The following is a 17,500-nucleotide window of genomic DNA, read 5'->3' as shown; positions in this document are numbered from 1 at the left end:
TCTGAATGAATTGTAAACGAAATGCTGCCATTCTGCTTGGCAAGTGGACCAAACCTTGCCCACCTTCATCTTTAGGAAGAAACAATACACCTTGTGTAATCCAGTGCAATCGATCCCAAAAAAAGATAATAATCCTACGGGTGGGTCCACACAAAACAGTTGATGCCAGAGTATCGAAGAAACCAAATTGTTCACTATTAACACTCTTCCCCTAAAAGATAATTGTGAATGAATGCACTTCCATTTAGCCAGTCTGCCTACCATCCTCTCTACTACCCCATCCCAATTCTTTTGCTGTGTAATTGCATCTCCAAGATAAACTCCTAAATATTTGAGACCTCCCTTTTTCCAGGTTATACTTTCAGGTAAAACTGGCAGGCCCAGCTCCCATTTTCCTATTGCCAATACCTCGCTCTTTTCCCAGTTTACTTTAGCAGCTCAGATAACTCCAAAGTCTCGTATAACACCCTCCATTTGCTTAATATCTCGCTGCCCATTAACCATGATTATAACATCATCAGCATAAGCTGAAACTTTAAATATATCACCACTGTGCAAAGAAAAACCTTCAATTTCTGATCGAAGTTTATTCAACAGAGGCTCAATAGCCAAAGAATATAACATTCCCAATATTGCACAACCCTGTGTAATGCCCCTAAAAACCTTAAAAGGGGCACTCAAACCACCACTTAGATGGGGCATCCATTTGAATCAGAATCAGAATCAGAATGAGCTTTATTGCCAGGTTTGTTTACACATACGAGGAATTTGTTTTCGTGACAGAAGCTCCGCAGTACAACAGAATGACAGCGACAGAACATAAAACACATAATAAAAGAATATAAAAATACAAAAAATACAAATAAGTAGATAAGGAATGACAATATACAAATTGACAATTGTAGGCAGGTATATTACAAAAATGCAGTTATGTATGTACATGTATATTATGTGCAAATTTTAAGTGTATACCAAGTATGTTTGTTAGATAAATTAAGTGTATGTGTATATAAATATAAAGTGTAGTGTGTTCAGTGTGTATCAGCTGTTCATTAGATGGATTGCCTGAGGGACGAAACTGTTCCTGTGTCTGGTCGTTCTGGTGCTCAGTGCTCTGTAGCGTCGACCAGATGGCAACAGTTCAAAGAGGGAGTGTGCTGGATGTGAGGGGTCCAGAGTGATTTTAACAGCCCTTTTGCTCACTCTGGATAAGTACAGTTCTTGAATAGATGGGAGAGTTGAACCGATGATTCGCTCAGCAGTCCGGACTACCCTATGTAGTCTTCTGAGGTCAGATTTAGAAGCTGAGCTGAACCAGACAGTTACTGAAGTGCAGAGGATGGATTCGATGATGGTGGAGTAGAACTGTTTCAGCAGCTCCTGTGGCAGGTTAAACTTCCTCAGCTGGCGAAGGAAGTACAACCTCTGCTGGGCCTTTTTCACAATGGAGTCAATGTGAATGTCCCACTTCAGGTCCTGAGAGATAGTGGTGCCCAGGAACCTGAATGACTCCACTGCAGTCACAGTGCTGTTCATGATGGTGAGTGGGGGGAGTGCAGGGGGGTTTCTCCTGAAGTCCACAATCATCTCCACTGTTTTGAGCGTGTTAAGCTCCAGGTTGTTGAGAGTGCACCAGACAGCCAGCTCTTTAACCTCCTGCCTGTAAGCAGACTCGTCACCGTCCTGAATGAGGCCGATGATTGTGGTGTCATCTGCAAACTTCAGGAGCTTGACAGAAGGGTCCTTAGATGTGCAGTCATTAGTGTACAGGGAGAAGAGCAGTGGGGAGAGAACACAGCCCTGGGGAGCTCCGGTGCTGATTGTACGGGTGCTGGATGTGTATTTTCCCAGCCTCACTAGCTGCTGCCTGTCTGTCAGGAAGCTGTTGATCCACTGACAGACGGAGGTGGGCACGGAGAGCTGAGTTAGTTTGGGCAGGAGGAGGTTTGGCATGATCGTGTTAAAAGCCGAGCTGAAGTCCACAAACAGGATCCTCACATAGGTCCCCGGTCTGTCTAGGTGTTGCAGAACATAATGCAGTCCAATGTTTACTGCATCGTCCACAGACCTGTTTGCTCTGTAGGCAAACTGAAGAGGATCCAGCAAGGGTCCAGTGATGTTCTTCAGGTGGGCCAGCACCAGTTTTTCAAATGACTTCATGACTACGGATGTTAAAGCCACAGGCCTGTAGTCATTTAGTCCTGTAATTTTGGGTTTCATTGGGATGGGGATGATGGTGGAGTGTTTGAAGCATGAAAGGACTTCGCACAGCTCCAGCGATCTGTTGAAGATCTTTGTGAAGATGGGGGCCAGCTGGTCAGCACAGGATTTCAGACAGGCTGGTGTAACACAATCTGGGCCTGGTGCTTTTTTCCTTTTCTGCTTCCGGAAGACCTGGCGCACCGCATCCTCGCTGATCTGTATTGCAGGTGTGGGGGAGAGGAGGGATGCAGGAGGTGTGAATGGTGAGAGTGCTTGATTGGAGAGCTGTTCAGGATGGGTTGCAGGAGCTGTTAATGGTGTGAACGGTTGTGTGGAGAGGCATTCAGGGTTGGTTGCAGGAGTTGTTATTGGTGTGAACGGTTGTGTGGAGAGGTGTTCAGGGTTGGTTGCAGGAGTTGTTATTGGTGTGAACGGTTGTGTGGAGAGGTGTTCAGGGCAGGTGATGGGTGTTCTTTCAAACCTGCAGTAAAACTCGTTCAGATCGTCTGCCAGTCGTTGATTCTCCACAGTGCTGTGGGTGGTGTCTTGTAATTGGTGATCTTCTTTAGGCTTTTCCACACTGATGCGGAGTCGTTCGAAGTGAACTGAGTCCTTATTTTTTCAGAATAATTCCTCTTTGCCACTCTGATCTCCTTTTCCAGTGTGTATTTAGCCTGTTTATACAAGACATTGTCCCCCTTCCTGTAAGCATCTTCTTTGGCCTGATGGAGCTGTCTGAGTTTTGCAGTGAACCACGGTTTGTCATTGTTGTAATTTAGTTGAGTCTTGGTAGGAATACACATATCCTCACAGAAACTGATATATGATGTTACGGTCTCTGTGAGTTCATCCAGATCGGTGGAAGCAGCTTCAAAAACACTCCAATCAGTGAGGTCAAAACAAGATTGTAAATCCTGCTCTGCTTCGTTAGTCCATTTTTTTACAGTCCTTAATACAGGTTTAGCTGATTTTAGTTTCTGCCTGTAGGTCGGTATAAGATGAACCAGAAGGTGATCAGAACGTCCCAAAGCTGCTCGTGGAACAGAGTAAAATGCATCCTTTATTGTTGTGTAACAGTGATCCAATATATTACTGTCTCTGGTGGGACAAGTAACATGCTGTCTGTATTTTGGCAGTTCACGGGAGAGATTGGCTTTATTAAAGTCCCAGAGAATGATTAAAACAGATTCCGGGTGTTGTTGTTCTATCTCTGTGATCTGATCAGCGAGTTTCTGTAAAGCTGAGCTCACATGCGCTTGCGGAGGGATGTAAACACTAACCAGAATGAGCGAGTGAAACTCCCGCGGCGAATAGAACGGTTTGCAGTTGACAAACTGCATTTCTAGATCAGGACAGCACATCTTCTTTAACACAGTTACATCTGTACACCACCGTTCATTGATGTAAAAGCATGTCCCGCCGCCGCGTGATTTCCCCGTTGATTCTGCATCGCGATCCGCTCTAAACAGCTGAAAGTCCGGCAGATGGAGCGCGCTGTCCGGTATGGCGTCATTCAGCCAGGTTTCCGTGAAACACAGAGCAGCAGAGTGTGTGAAACAGTGATCCGAAATACCTATTGGAACAATTACACATTTTTTTACAATATTAAGATGATGCTTATAGCAATAAAACCTATCAATTCTAGCCAGGGATATAACATTTCCCCTTGCATGTGCCCATGTATATTGTGGATTCATCAGTTTCTGCACCTATCGTTGTGCCATGAGCTTGTTTCCCTACAGTCTCCACAGTTTCCTCATCCTCAGGAGTCTCACTTCTCCTACTTTCCACATCCACATGCATGTCTTCCTCAGCAGAAGCAGCGTTGGTCCCATCTTCAGCCATCTCACCTATCCTCTCACTATCAACAATTTCAGCATCATTAACTTTCTCAGTACATGCACCTCAAATATGTCCCTCTTTTCCGCATCGGTAACATTTCATAACATCAGAGGTAACAAAGACCACATAATCAAAACCATAAACCTTAAATTTGAAAGCCACATTCAATTCGTCCGCATCTTTATTCAAAACCATATATACCTGACGTCTAAAGCAAACAACATGCTTAAGTAGCGGTGATTTACAGCCAAACGGGATCTTTTTCATTTGGGACACTACTTTACCATGCCTTGAAAGCTCTGCTATTGAACGGGGGAACATTAGACAGAATAACTATTTTCGCCGGTTGAAGCAGCGGCATTACGGATGTGAAGGAATCCTGTATAACAACGCCATTCTGAACAATACTATTGACTTTTTCAATGGCGTCTAGAAAGACAACAACAGCGCTGTTCATGCGCAAAGCTGATAAAATACTATCGCAACCAACAACTTCTCCTACGCTCAAAATACATTGTTCCACCGAAACATTACTCACAGGCGCGAGTTTGATACCGTGTCTTCGCAACACATTGTCCAAACTCACGCGTTCTGAGGACGCCATTGCCACCCAGCAAAGGCCGGATCGAATTTCGTCCCTATCCGGCGAAATTCGTCCCACCTTAAACCTCCCAAGCCTATATTAACAAGCGCAAACTCACACTTAAAAGATCTTTAAACAGAAACGGTAAGAGAGTTCGAGAGAGAGAGAGAGATGGGGAGAGAGAGAGAGAAAGACAGAGAAAGAGAGAGAGAGAGAGAGAGAGAGAGAAATGGAGAGAGAGTGAGAGAGACAGCGAAGCAGGTTTCATCAAACACACTCTCTCTTACAGAAGGTCAATTATACTGACCTTTCTGATTATGTAACTCTCAAAACATTGTTCATATCATATTTCATATAAAAAAAAATGCATTGCAAAAACACAATTATATAGTTTTATATAGTTAAAACTGCAAATATTGTTTATACACACACTGCAAAAAATGGTTTTCTTACTATTTTTGTCTTGTTTTCTAGTATAAATATTAAAACATCCTTGAATCGAGATGTATTTACTTGACAAGCAAAATGGCTAAAGACAATAAGTCTTGTTTTTTAAAGAAAAGAATCAAAATTTTGTTTGTTTTCCCTTAATACTAGTAAAAATATCTGCCAGTGGGGAAAGAAAAATCATCTTAATTCAAAGGATTAAACAGGATTATTTTTCTTTCCCCACTGGCAGATATTTCTCTTCAGAAAACAAGACTTGATATCGTAAGTCATTTTACCGTTTTAAATTTTGTTTTATTATTTTTAAATTACTTCGTAGTTCTAATAATATTTAAGGAGCATTCTGAATCAATTTAACTTATTTTACTCCACAGATTCTCATGGATGAAAAACATGTTGTTTGTGAGTTTATACACATTGTAATCTTTACTGTGCTGTCTGTGATTTATGGCTTTTAATAAAAATCTAGTACTGATGCTCTGATGCAAATATAAAATAAATAAAATCAGCGTTTTCTCTCAACTCAATTCAATATGTGGTTTATTGGCATGACAATTGTTACAATGTATTGCCAAAGCATAGTGTTTACACTGAATTAAGAACAGACATATATATATATATAAAACAAGTGTCTGTCTGTCTCAGTGTGTATCAGGTGGTTGTTGAGGAGGAGCGTCCTCGAAGGGCTCGTGGAGGTGAAGTGGAGATCCTGCACTGTTATCCGCTGCCGGTTCACTATCATAACGCCAGCGTGCTGAACTCTCAGTACTACTACAGCGCTGAGTTCCCCTCCGCAGGCATCTCACAGCCGCAGACGTTCACCATCGGAGACAACCGAACCTACGGAGGATACTGGAACGCCCCGCTGCTTCCTCACAAGAGCTACAGCATCTACTATCAGGCCGTCAGCGCCGCCAACGGGGTACATGCATCCATCCCATCAGTCTGAACCCAGTCTGAACTGATTATACAGTGCTGGCCATCATGATTAGAACACTAGTATTTCCACAGTTCTTCTGGATCGAGTCTGTCTCAGTGCGATCTATTTCTTCATGTCACTCCAGACTGATGATGATCACATCTTTGGAAATCTAAACTGATATTTCCTACTGACACACTACAGCAAAAGATAGACATAACTGACGTAAAACATTTTTAGCTGCTGAAAATACTAGTCTTCGAATCATTTTGCCACCAGTAAACTAAAGCTATATTAAAAATCATTACTTAAAATAAAATAAACATTAAATGAAATTAATTGAATATACAAAATTAATTATAAATTTCAATTAGTTTCCAAACTTTCAGTTAGTTCCACACTGCAAAAAATAAAAAAATAATAATATATATATATACTGTATATAATTTATTTTTTAATGAAGATACATTTATTTGAGAATAAAAATGACTTAAAATATATAAAAGTAAATAAATAACAAATCTGCCAATGGGGTAAGAAAATAGTTTCAATAGGAAAACAAGATTACTTTTATTGCTTCCTAGGATTTTTTATTTATTTATTTTTTTTTAAAATACAATTCTGGATTATTTGAGTGAATGGAAATGCGAGAGGTACTGAGCTCAGAATGAACTTCAGATTTACTTTAAAACCCTAAATTATGTGAGGTTGCATTTCCTAAGAAAGTTAATAGATTTATTTATTTATTTGCATTTGGCACTTGTTCACTGCAAAAAAAAAAAAAAAAAAAAATAAGAAAGAAAGATTTTCTTCATCAGTATCTCTGTCTTGTTTTCCAGCATTAAATATCCTTAAACCAAGATGCAAGATTTACTGAAGAAACAAATGACTTAATGCTATCAAATCTCAGCTTCTGAGAAATTGATCAAAATGTGATCAAAAAAGTGAGTTTATTCTTAAAACCAGAAAAATATTTGCCAGTCTAGTCAGAAAAATACTTTTGTTTTCTCTTTGAATTAAGCTATTTCTGATCTCATTGGCAGAAATTTGCTTTAGCTTAAAGCATAACTTCATTTTCATGCATTTTTTCAGATCACAACATCATCTTAAGTCATTCTGCTTCTCCAGTAAATGCATCTTGATTTTAGGATATTTAGATATGTGTGCTGGAAAGCTAGACCAAATACTGCATAATGAAATCATTTTTGCAGTGTTGAATGATAATTTGGGAGACACAGAGAGAGATTGAGAGTCAAGACAGCATCAAGCGCTTCAGATATTCAGGCGTTGAGTGGCTCTCGATGAAGATGATAATTGTGGGTAAAACAGAGAGCGGAGGTGAAGAGAGTCCCTCCGGACGCCTTGACCTTGACCCACGTCTTCAAAAACACACGGAAGAGGAGGTCAGGGAACAGGTTTCACTCAGAAAACCCTCTGCGTTTTAGAGCCATGTTTCTCGAAGGCTTTTGATTGACACACGCTTTGACTTAAAGAGGTCATCGGACTCCCATTTTCCAAGTTGATATGATTCTTTAGGGTCTTAATGAAAAGTCTATAACATACTTTGGTTAAAATGTCTCAATGGTAGTGTAAAACAACACCCTTTTTACCTTGTCAAAAACAGAGCTGTTCACAGAGCAAACCGTTTCGGTGCATGTCCCTTTAAATGCTAATGAGCTCTGCTGACCCCGCCCCTCTCTTCTGTAGGGTGCTCTGCTATAACTAATCCTCCTAGTATTTTTGACTTTCTAGTACAAATGTATAAACATTCTTGAATCAAGATTAATTTACTTGACAGTTAACATGAAGAAGATGTTTGTTTTTGCTTAAAACGAGCAAAAATATCTGGCAGTGAGGCAAGAAAGATAATCTTATTAGCCTTTGATTACTTTTCTAACCCCATTGGTAGATATTTTTGCTCGGTTAAAGATAATATATTTAAGCCATTTTGCTTGATAAGTAAATGCATTTTGATTCAAGAATGTTCAGATATTTGTTCTAGAAAACAAGTAAAAAATAATGAGTAAGAAAATAATTTTTTGCAGTCTGAAGAGCTGTCCATTTCTTGGAATTAAAAAAAAAAACATTGGGTGGACTTTTTGTGTTATAGGGTGGTTGTGTCCAAGACACATTTCAGTTCAAACAACATGTAAAAGTGAATCATCTGATGACCCCTTTAATGCATCTCATCTCTCGTCAAGCTTTTAAAGATCTCCTGGCATTTGGATTGACAGTCATGCTGCTGTAAAAGGCCGAGGAGGAGCTGGCGGCTGTAAACTGATGTCATTATTGACTGAGGATCTGTGTTTTAGCCTCCTGATGGATGCAGACAGGAACTAGAGACGGCCCTCATGTCTGTCTATTTAAGAGCTCTTATTCATTAAATCAGCCCTTTCAGTGCTTTCAGAATGTGCTGCTAAATGCATATTTGTGTTCGCGTTTCTTTTAAATAGCTGGACGAGTGTTTATGTTGTGGAGAGTCTCGTTCAGCAGGTCAAAGGTCGTTCTTAGGCTCTAATGGACAGCTGAAGGTGGAAGTGTGTGTTTAAATGCCACCGAACAGTGTAAGACAAGCTGAAGATTAGAAAAATACTCAAGACTTGCTGGGAAACATAAAAGTTGCTGAGATGTTCAGGGCTCTTCTTAATAAGAGTTTGTCTAATTTTCCAGTTAAAGCCTCTAAAATTCCTTAAAAGAAGATCAGTTGACTGCATTAGATATTAAGCCTAGTATTCAGAGAATTTTGTTTCTAGTGATTTTTTGCCACTTTTTTAAAATACTTAAACAAGTGAACAAATCTGCCAGTGCAGTCAGACAAAATACACTTGCATTGAAGATACAGGCTATGAAAACAACTCCTAAGATGCAATGCAGTTTTGCTTCTCAAGTAAATTTGTGTTTTTATTCTTTTTTTCATGCATCTTTAAATATTTTGTAGGAAATTACCTTAATTAAAATTATTTAACATCTCATCTTTGCAGGTTGTATGTGTGATTTATGTGATATTTCTGGGATGTTACGGTTCCAAGGCAGTTGCTAGTTAATTGTTACACTGCTGCACAGGTTATGGTTGTTGCTATGATGTTGTTAGGCTGTTCTGAAAAGGTGAAAGTGTGTTGCACAGGTTCTGGTGGTTGCTACGGTGTTGCTAGGTTGTTCTGGATGTATGCTAGGCAGTTGCTATGCGATTGGGTGCTAGGGCATTGCTAGATCGTTGCACATGTTCTATGGTTGCTAGGTTGTCCTGGATAAGTGCCAGGGTGTTGTTAGGGCATTGTTGGACTGTTCCACAGGTTATGTGGTTACTAGGGTGTTGCTAGGTTGTTCTGGATGGTTGCTAGGGTGTTGTTAGGCAGTTTTAGGCTGTTGCACAGGTTCTGGGGTTGCTAGGTTGTTCTGGATGGGTGCTAGGGTGTTGTTAGGTTATTGTTAGTCTGTTCCATAGGTTCTGTGGTTGCTAGGGTGTTGCTAGGTTGTTCTGGATGGGTGGTAGGGTGTTGTTAGGTTATTGTTAGACTGTTGCACAGGTTCTAGGGTTGCTAGGGTGTTGCTAGGTTGTTCTGGATTGGTGCTAAGGTGTTGTTAGGGTATTGTTAGTCTGTTCCAAAGGTTTTGTGGCTGCTAGGGTGTTGCTAGGTTGTTCTGGATGGGTGCTAGGGTGTTGTTAGGTTATTGTTAGACTGTTGCACAGGTTCTAGGGTTGCTAAGTTGTTCTGGATGGGTGCTAGGGTGTTGTTAGGGTATTGTTAGACTGTTGCACATGTTTTATGGTTGCTAGGGTGTTGCTAGGTTGTTCTGGATGGGTGCTAAGGTGTTGTTAGGGTATTGTTAGTCTGTTCCAAAGGTTTTGTGGTTGCTAGGGTGTTGCTAGGTTGTTCTGGATGGGTGCTAGGTTATTGTAAGGGTATTGTTAGACTGTTGCAAAGGTTCTAGGGTTGCTAGGGTGTTACTAGGTTGTTCTGGATAGGTGATAAGGCATTGTTAGGTTATTGTTAGACTGTTACACAGGTTCTGTGGTTGCTAGGGTGTTGCTAGGTTGTTCTGGATAGGTGCTAAGGTGTTGTTAGGGTATTGTTAGTCTGTTCCTTAGGTTCTGTGGTTGCTAGGTGGTTCTGGATGGGTGCTAGGGTGTTGTTAGGCTTTTTTTAGACTGTTGCACAGGTTCTAGGGTTGCTATGGTGTTGCTAGGTTGTTCTGGATGGGTGCTAGGGTGTTGTTAGGGTATTTTTAGACTGTTGCACAGGTTCTGTGGTTGCTAGGGTGTTGCTAGGTTGTTCTGGATGGGTGCTAGTGTGTTGTTAGGGTATTGTTAAATTGTTGCACAGGTTCTGTGGTTGCTAGGGTGTTGCTAGGTTGTTCTGGATGGGTGCTAGAGTGTTGTTAGGGTATTGTTAAATTGTTGGACAGGTTCTGTGGTTGCTTGGGCATTTCCAAAGTGTTTTGAATGGTTACTTTTGTGCTGCTAGGTGGTTGTTGGGCTGTTAAGAAAGACCGAAATGATGGTGGTAATTTTAACAGATGTAGTTTGAAAGCTCTAGCAAGAGTTTCAGTCTTTTGAAACAATGTTTATGTGCAATAACAGTACGCTGGCTTTGATAAACTGACAGAACTAGAGAGCACATCAGTCGGCATATTAAAAAGAACATCAGTAATAAAGCAGAACACGGTGCTTTGTTGTTAGTGTTTGTGTAGCTGAAGACTGATGTCAGACGTTAGTTTGATTACAGGCAGTAAAGAGAGTCGTGCTCCAGGTGCTCGTACTGAACGCTCACATACAGCATTCAGCTGAAATGCACTTTTAATGCTGCAGCTGCTTAGCAGGCATAGAAAATACATCAGCATATACATCACTGGAGTCGTGCAGCAGCAGAACCAGTTACTGAACTGTTTTCATTCTGCTGACAAGAGTAAAACATTACTTACTCCTGTAGAAAACACTGAACCTCATCAGTGTACACCACAGATGGCTGATGCACATGATACACTTGTTACTGTAGGACTATCAACAGAATGTTAGTAGAATTTAATTTATTCATTAAAATGTAATAATAATAAAAACAGCATTATAATTTATATTATAATCATTATAATAAATGTTTATCATTATTTTTATTATTATTATTACATTTTATACTACTGTAAAAGCTCTGAAAATGTTCTATTAGTAGTAGTAGTAGTATTGTTGTTACCATAAATAATAATAATATTAATACTACTACTACCAATTATTGCTATGAACATTATTATTGTTGCTGTTGTTGTTGTTGTTATATGTATATGGAACCTTTCTAGAGTTAAAAATGTTTTACAGTAGTGAATAAGATTACATAGACAATGAACAGTCAGTGGGAAAGTGCATATTTACACAATTAAGCATATAAGATCATATAAACTCAATTAGGATTATAATCACAGAAGTATCAATCAATTAATCAATCAATATTTATTCCTTAAAGATATATTTAAAAACAGCACATGTTGGCCAACATAATAATTTGTTCTAATGAATCATTCAGATGTTTGATATTTTGTATATATTTTTGTTTTTCAGGAGACAAAAATTGACTGTGTGCGTGTCGCTACCAAAGGTAGGCATTCTAACCTGACACTAAGCAGACGCCAAAAATGATCAATTATGCACATAAAATACTGCATGTAATCAGCGTGACGCAGCAGTGGCTGACTGAACAGATGCTGTTAGTGTTAAAGCCTGATTCGGTTTCTGAAATGGTTCACATGCATCACGTGTCCAGTCAATGCTATTAACCTTGTAAACATGCAAATAAGAACATTAACCCAAGATTAATTACTAACCCAGGGTAAAGTAAGAGCAGTGTGAGACGAGAGACGTGACGGCCCAGGATTAATATTGAGTGTGTCTGAAAATGAAGTTCTGCATGTTCTGCTGTTGAGTGTCTGTCGTGCAGGTTTTCAGTAACTGCTTGTTTTCTTGTGTCTCTCTCTCTCTCTCTCTCTCTCTGTCACACACACACACACACACACTGGTTCTTTCTCTTGTTCTTGCAGCTGCTATCTTGGTGACGCAGCTCACCACTCCTTACGTTCGCATCGCTCCGGCCGCTGGAGACGGTCAGCTAACAGGTCAGAAACACACTCTCTCACTGCATGAATTTAAGAGTCTTTCTCTAACATAATCTTAGCAGAAATAAAGCGCTGATGACATCATCTTGGTCAAGTTTTATTACATTTTTTTGACCAATCAATTCTCTAGGATTAATGTTATTTTAATATTGTTGATAGTTTTTATTGATATGTTTTGCATTTTCTTCATCATTTTAATTCAATTTAATTAATTTTAGCATTTTTGTTGCATGGTTTTATATTTTGTATCATTTTATTTTAGATATGTCTATATAAGTTTTATTCATTTTATATCGGTTTTACTTTTTGTTATTTTAGTACTTTAAGTTAAACCAAATAAAAATGCTAAATGTTGCCCTAGTAAGTAGGTGAAATCAAATAAGTTTAAGGTTTTTAATATTTTATTTTAGTTCTTTATTTATTTTTCTTATTTCAAAGTTTTTTTATGATTATTTCAGCAGATGAATATGGTTCTTCAGATTCGGTGACAGTGGTAAAAACACATTCACTGACAAGCAAAGGAAAAAAAATCCCGGAAACGGAAATGAATTAAACGAGAAACACAACTATATTTCCTTTGTTTCCTGCTGAAACAGGAAGTTGAGGATTCTGGCCCGTCCAAATGATGTCATCAGTATTTTGTACATTTTTAATATCTATTTCTGATGCTTTATTTTATTTGATCTTAAAATTAGAAAAAAAGTGTAGAAAAGTGTAGATAACAATGAAATATTATGTTTAAATATGACAAATTAACAAACCCCTCAGTAAAAACCCTTATAATATAGGAATAAAACAACTTTTTTGTACATGTAAGTGTTGCTGAAGAATAGAAAAAAACTTGCCACCTTTAAAGATAGATCAAAATAGATCAAAATATCTCAACTGAGCAGTGCATGAAGTGTCTTGCTTCAAACAATCTTCTGTATGACCTTTGACCTTCGGTTGATCTCAGGTGCGGCGACACACAAACCCAACGCAGTGGAGCCGGAGAAACAGACCGACCACACGGTGAAGATCGCCGGCGTCATCGCAGGAATACTGCTCTTCGTCATCATCTTCCTCGGCGTGGTGCTGCTCATGAAGAAACGGTAAGAACTGAGACACACACACACACACATCGGTGTTAAAAACCTAAATCGAATCTAAAAACCTCTCCTTAAATGTGTGAAATTACACTCAAAACATATTTAGGCTTAACTTTACTAATTATGTATTCGAATTGTATTTAAATGTTCTATTCATTCAGAAGACAAAGTTTTAACATAAACACGAATAAATGTAATCTAATGCTTGTTGATACAGTATTTGTCAGTCACACTTTACTGAACGAGATCAAATTTCTGCAATAGTGCTATTAATCTGAACACGTTTTAAATACAAGGTTTATATATTTATCATCAAATAATTAATAATATCATTAAATCTCACACATTTCAACTGATTGAATATTGCTTGTTCCACGGCTTGTCATATGAACAGATTTATGCATAAATAAATGCATATGATTTTTAAATAAAATCAAATGGATGCCATTCATTTTTGGGAATGCAGTGTTTCATATGTAGTTTATGTTAAAAATAATTCAAATTCATGAAAATAATTATATGCATTTGAAATAAATGCTACATTATGTGTTTTGTGCACATGTAGTACTACAAAAAAAAGTGTAGAGCGTCACTAAATATGTTAATAGATTTTAACTATATTTAGTATGAAACAAATGCATTTTAAAGGGTTTTACTGATGGTTTTCACCAAAACGAATTAAATTGCATTCAGGCTTTACGTGTTTTCAATGCATGCATTCCCTGTATATCGAAGCAACTGCAAGATGAAACTCTGTTATTTCAGTCCTGTGACTGTTATTATAACCTGTACATTAATATTAAACCACAGAGAGCCAATCAGATCTTCTGGAGTTTAACTGCAGATATTAATAATAGATTCTCCTCACCTGACCTTTCCTCCGCATTGTCAATGCAACACTGAATTATTAGTCTAATTATGTTGATAAGCCTGGTTAATATGCTGTGTTATGACCTGATAAAGAGCTGTTCTCCCAGTGACCCTGCATCTCAAAAAGACGAGGGAATCTCAGTAGATCTGTGACTGATGAACGCTCATACATCTGTCTAAATGTCTGTGCTGATGACATCATCTCTGCAATACATTATATACTTCACAACATTTGTTTAAGATGGTTACATTTGGAAATGTGTGAGTAAATCAGCGCTTCTCATCCAGAGGAAAACTTTGCATTATTAAAATGCATTTATATTAACATAATATTAAATTGAACGCTTTAAAACGCATGCTATTAAAAACTAAGCTGCATGACATTAAACTGACAACTCTTTTGGGTTCATTTGTATTTTTTAAGGAGTGAAAGTGGTTGAGAAGCGCTGCTGTAAAGTCATCCGTTCTGGTTCTGTATGTCATGAAGAGATGTGTTTATTTCACACACGTGTGTTTAATAATTCTGGAGCCTTGATCACTCCGTAGACATTTTAATTGAATCCCGTTCAGTATGCTTTAATCAAATGAACAAGCGTGATTGAATCTCCTGCATCTATTTGGTTTAATTTGCTAAATTAGATTAGAACGCAAGGAGAGTATGCTAATTCCTCATTTAAGGCCAAGCGCATGCTCTGGACGCTGCATCTGATCATTTACTGCGCAAATGTTTTCATATTCCTCTAATTACATCCTGAAAAATTAGGAGATGCACTGAGGAAGGTGAATTAATGTTGGTTTTATTACTAATGTACAGTGTGTTCTGATTGACCTTTCACACATGACATCATCCTCATAAAGACTTAATGCACATATTAATGCTCACGGACAGATTATAGATAGATGCAGATAATATACCAGTTAATGGTAAGAAAGAAGTCTCTTCTGCTCACCAGAGCTGCATTTATTTCATCAAAAATACAGTAAAACGGCTAAATATTATTCTAATGTAAAACATCTGTTTTCTGTGTGAATCTGTGTTAAAGTGTAATTTATTTCTGTGATGCTCCGCTGTATTTTCAGCATCATTCCTCCAGTCTTCAGTGTCACATGATCTTCAGAAATCAGAATAATATGATGATTTACTGCTCAAGAAACATTTCTGATTATTATCAATGTTGAACACAGTCGTGCTGCACAATATTTTTATGCCAATTTATTTTTTATTTTTTTGTGGAAACTGAGTCAGTTCCAAAAACGAATTATTTTATTCACAGAGGATGCATTAAATTGATCAAAAGTGCCAGTGAAGACATTTATAATACACACACACACACACACACACTCACTCACACACACACTCACACACACACACACACACACACACACTCACACACACACACTCACACACACACACACTCACACACACACACACACACACACTCACACACACACACACACACACTCACACACACACACACACACACTCACTCACACACACACACACACACTCACACACACACACACACACTCACACACACACACACACACACACACACACACACTCACACACACACACTCACACACACACACACACACACACACACTCACACACACGTTCTTGATGATGTCAGATTAAGAAAGGTAGGTAATGATTTGGTTGGATATCGAGCAGTTCAGTGGTGTAAAAAGATCTCATTAGCGATTAAAGTAAAAACACTTGAGCAAAACAAAGTGTCTGAATAATTTTTACTCCCAACTTTTACTGGAAGTATAATATGTCAGAGCACCTGCACCCACTAGTATAAAACTAGAATAATATATATATATATATATATATATCTCCTCTCTGAATGATTTCTGGTGTGAGTGTACTGTATGTACAGTAAATCACATGACGCTCTGGTTGGTCAGTTGAGTCACATGGGTTCATCTCTCTCTCTCTCACGAATGCCACCATGTCTGCTTCTGTTCATTTTCTATCGTTTCGTAACATTAATATTTTTTACTTTTTCTTTCCTTCCATCTTCATCCCCCTCCACTGCTTAACCCCCTCCACCACTGCACTGGGCAGGAGAACCTATCAGTCCTACACTTACTACCTGTAAGTAAAACACCTTTGTACACTGTTAGTGCCATGCTGTGCTCGAGCTGCATGACGCTCCGCTCCGCTCCGAGACTCCAGGGCTCTTCAGTCCCAGAGCGTTATCTCTAATTGTTAATATTGCTAATCGATGTGATTCTCCATCATCTGTCTGTGAGCTTTGATTATGATTACTAATGATTCATTTACAGTCGATGTGATTGAGCTTTGTAGCTCATAGATTATTAGAAGAACCACTTTCCCAAGGAAACTTCTCCTTGTTTTTCCGTTGCCCAGCTCAGGGAAGGGATACGTGCATTACCCTCCATCTCATTAATCATCATCATCATCATCATTGTTATTAATTGCAGTCGTCACATGCTTCTGGCGTTTGGCTCCAGTTTTCCTGCATGGTTGGTGTTCATTGCATGAAGTCGAATGAAGTGCATCATTATCATGATGTTGGTTTAATGGATGCTTGATCTGTGCTGTTTGTTTGTTTGTTTGTTTGTCGTGCTGAGCTGTTTGTTTGTTTATGTCGGTGGATATCGAGAACTGGGTTTCTTTCAGACCAGAGCCAATTATAAAAAATAAAAAAAAGACTAGTACCATTCGAAAATACTGCGCTACAGAAAATAACAATTTAGCTCTTTTGTGAGATTGAATGCAGCCATGAGTTTCGCTTTTCAATTTAATTCAAGTTTTAGTTTGTCATTTGTATTAGGTTTAAGTTTTGCATTTTACCTTTCATTTATTTTTTTATTTCAGTGTTAGAAATCATTTTAGTACTTCAACCTAAACTTGTTTTATTTCAGTAACTGCAATTACAACAGTATGACTTTTAAATATTTTTAATAAAAAATTTTATATATTTATTTTATATATATTTTCAGTTTTCATTTGAATTTTAGTTCAAGTTTGTGCTTTTTCCGTTGTATTCATTTTTCTTTTGTTTTTATTTTTATTATTTATCTTTTATTTCAGTTTTAGTCATTTTAATACTTCAACTATGCAACTAAATAATGTTATTTCAGTTAGTGCCAGGGCAACATATGTCATTTTGATTGAGTTTAAGTTTTATATTTAATCTAATATTTTTGTTTCCTGTTGAGGTTAAATCTCTAGTCTAGTCTTAACTGGTTTAATCCCAAATTTTTCCCAGACATGATAATGTCCAAATCATTTGTCATTAGTAACCCTTTGAAATAATTAATAATTATTATTATTTTTTTTTTTTGGTGTCACAATTGTGAATGGTGGTATAATGTGCATACTAAATTTACATTTAAAAAAAATCTTTTTTAGATATCATAGCTCAGCTATTTTAAACAGTTTGATCACATTCTAAAAAACCCTTATACAATACT

At 38.0% G+C, this 17,500-nt stretch overlaps 1 protein-coding gene across 2 annotated transcripts in view; it reads left to right on the top strand.

The window, feature by feature from the left end:
* LOC132095935 (receptor-type tyrosine-protein phosphatase mu-like) overlaps nt 1-17,500 on the top strand; it is a 165,764-nt gene that overhangs the window by 95,052 nt on the left and 53,212 nt on the right. Inside the window, exons 12-16 of one of the 2 annotated variants that reach the window (XM_059501023.1) lie at nt 5,720-5,996; nt 11,545-11,581; nt 12,021-12,095; nt 13,051-13,186; nt 16,125-16,154. In XM_059501023.1, coding sequence (XP_059357006.1) covers nt 5,720-5,996; nt 11,545-11,581; nt 12,021-12,095; nt 13,051-13,186; nt 16,125-16,154 — 555 coding nt within the window. The remainder of the gene's footprint in view (nt 1-5,719; nt 5,997-11,544; nt 11,582-12,020; nt 12,096-13,050; nt 13,187-16,124; nt 16,155-17,500) is intronic. The other variant, XM_059501024.1, reaches the window with a different exon arrangement.

This window comes from Carassius carassius, chromosome 20 (genome assembly GCF_963082965.1).
Source record: "Carassius carassius chromosome 20, fCarCar2.1, whole genome shotgun sequence".
Lineage (NCBI taxonomy): Eukaryota > Metazoa > Chordata > Actinopteri > Cypriniformes > Cyprinidae > Carassius > Carassius carassius.
Note: the sequence above shows the minus strand (reverse complement) of the source record. Positions and strands in the feature narration are given on the sequence as shown.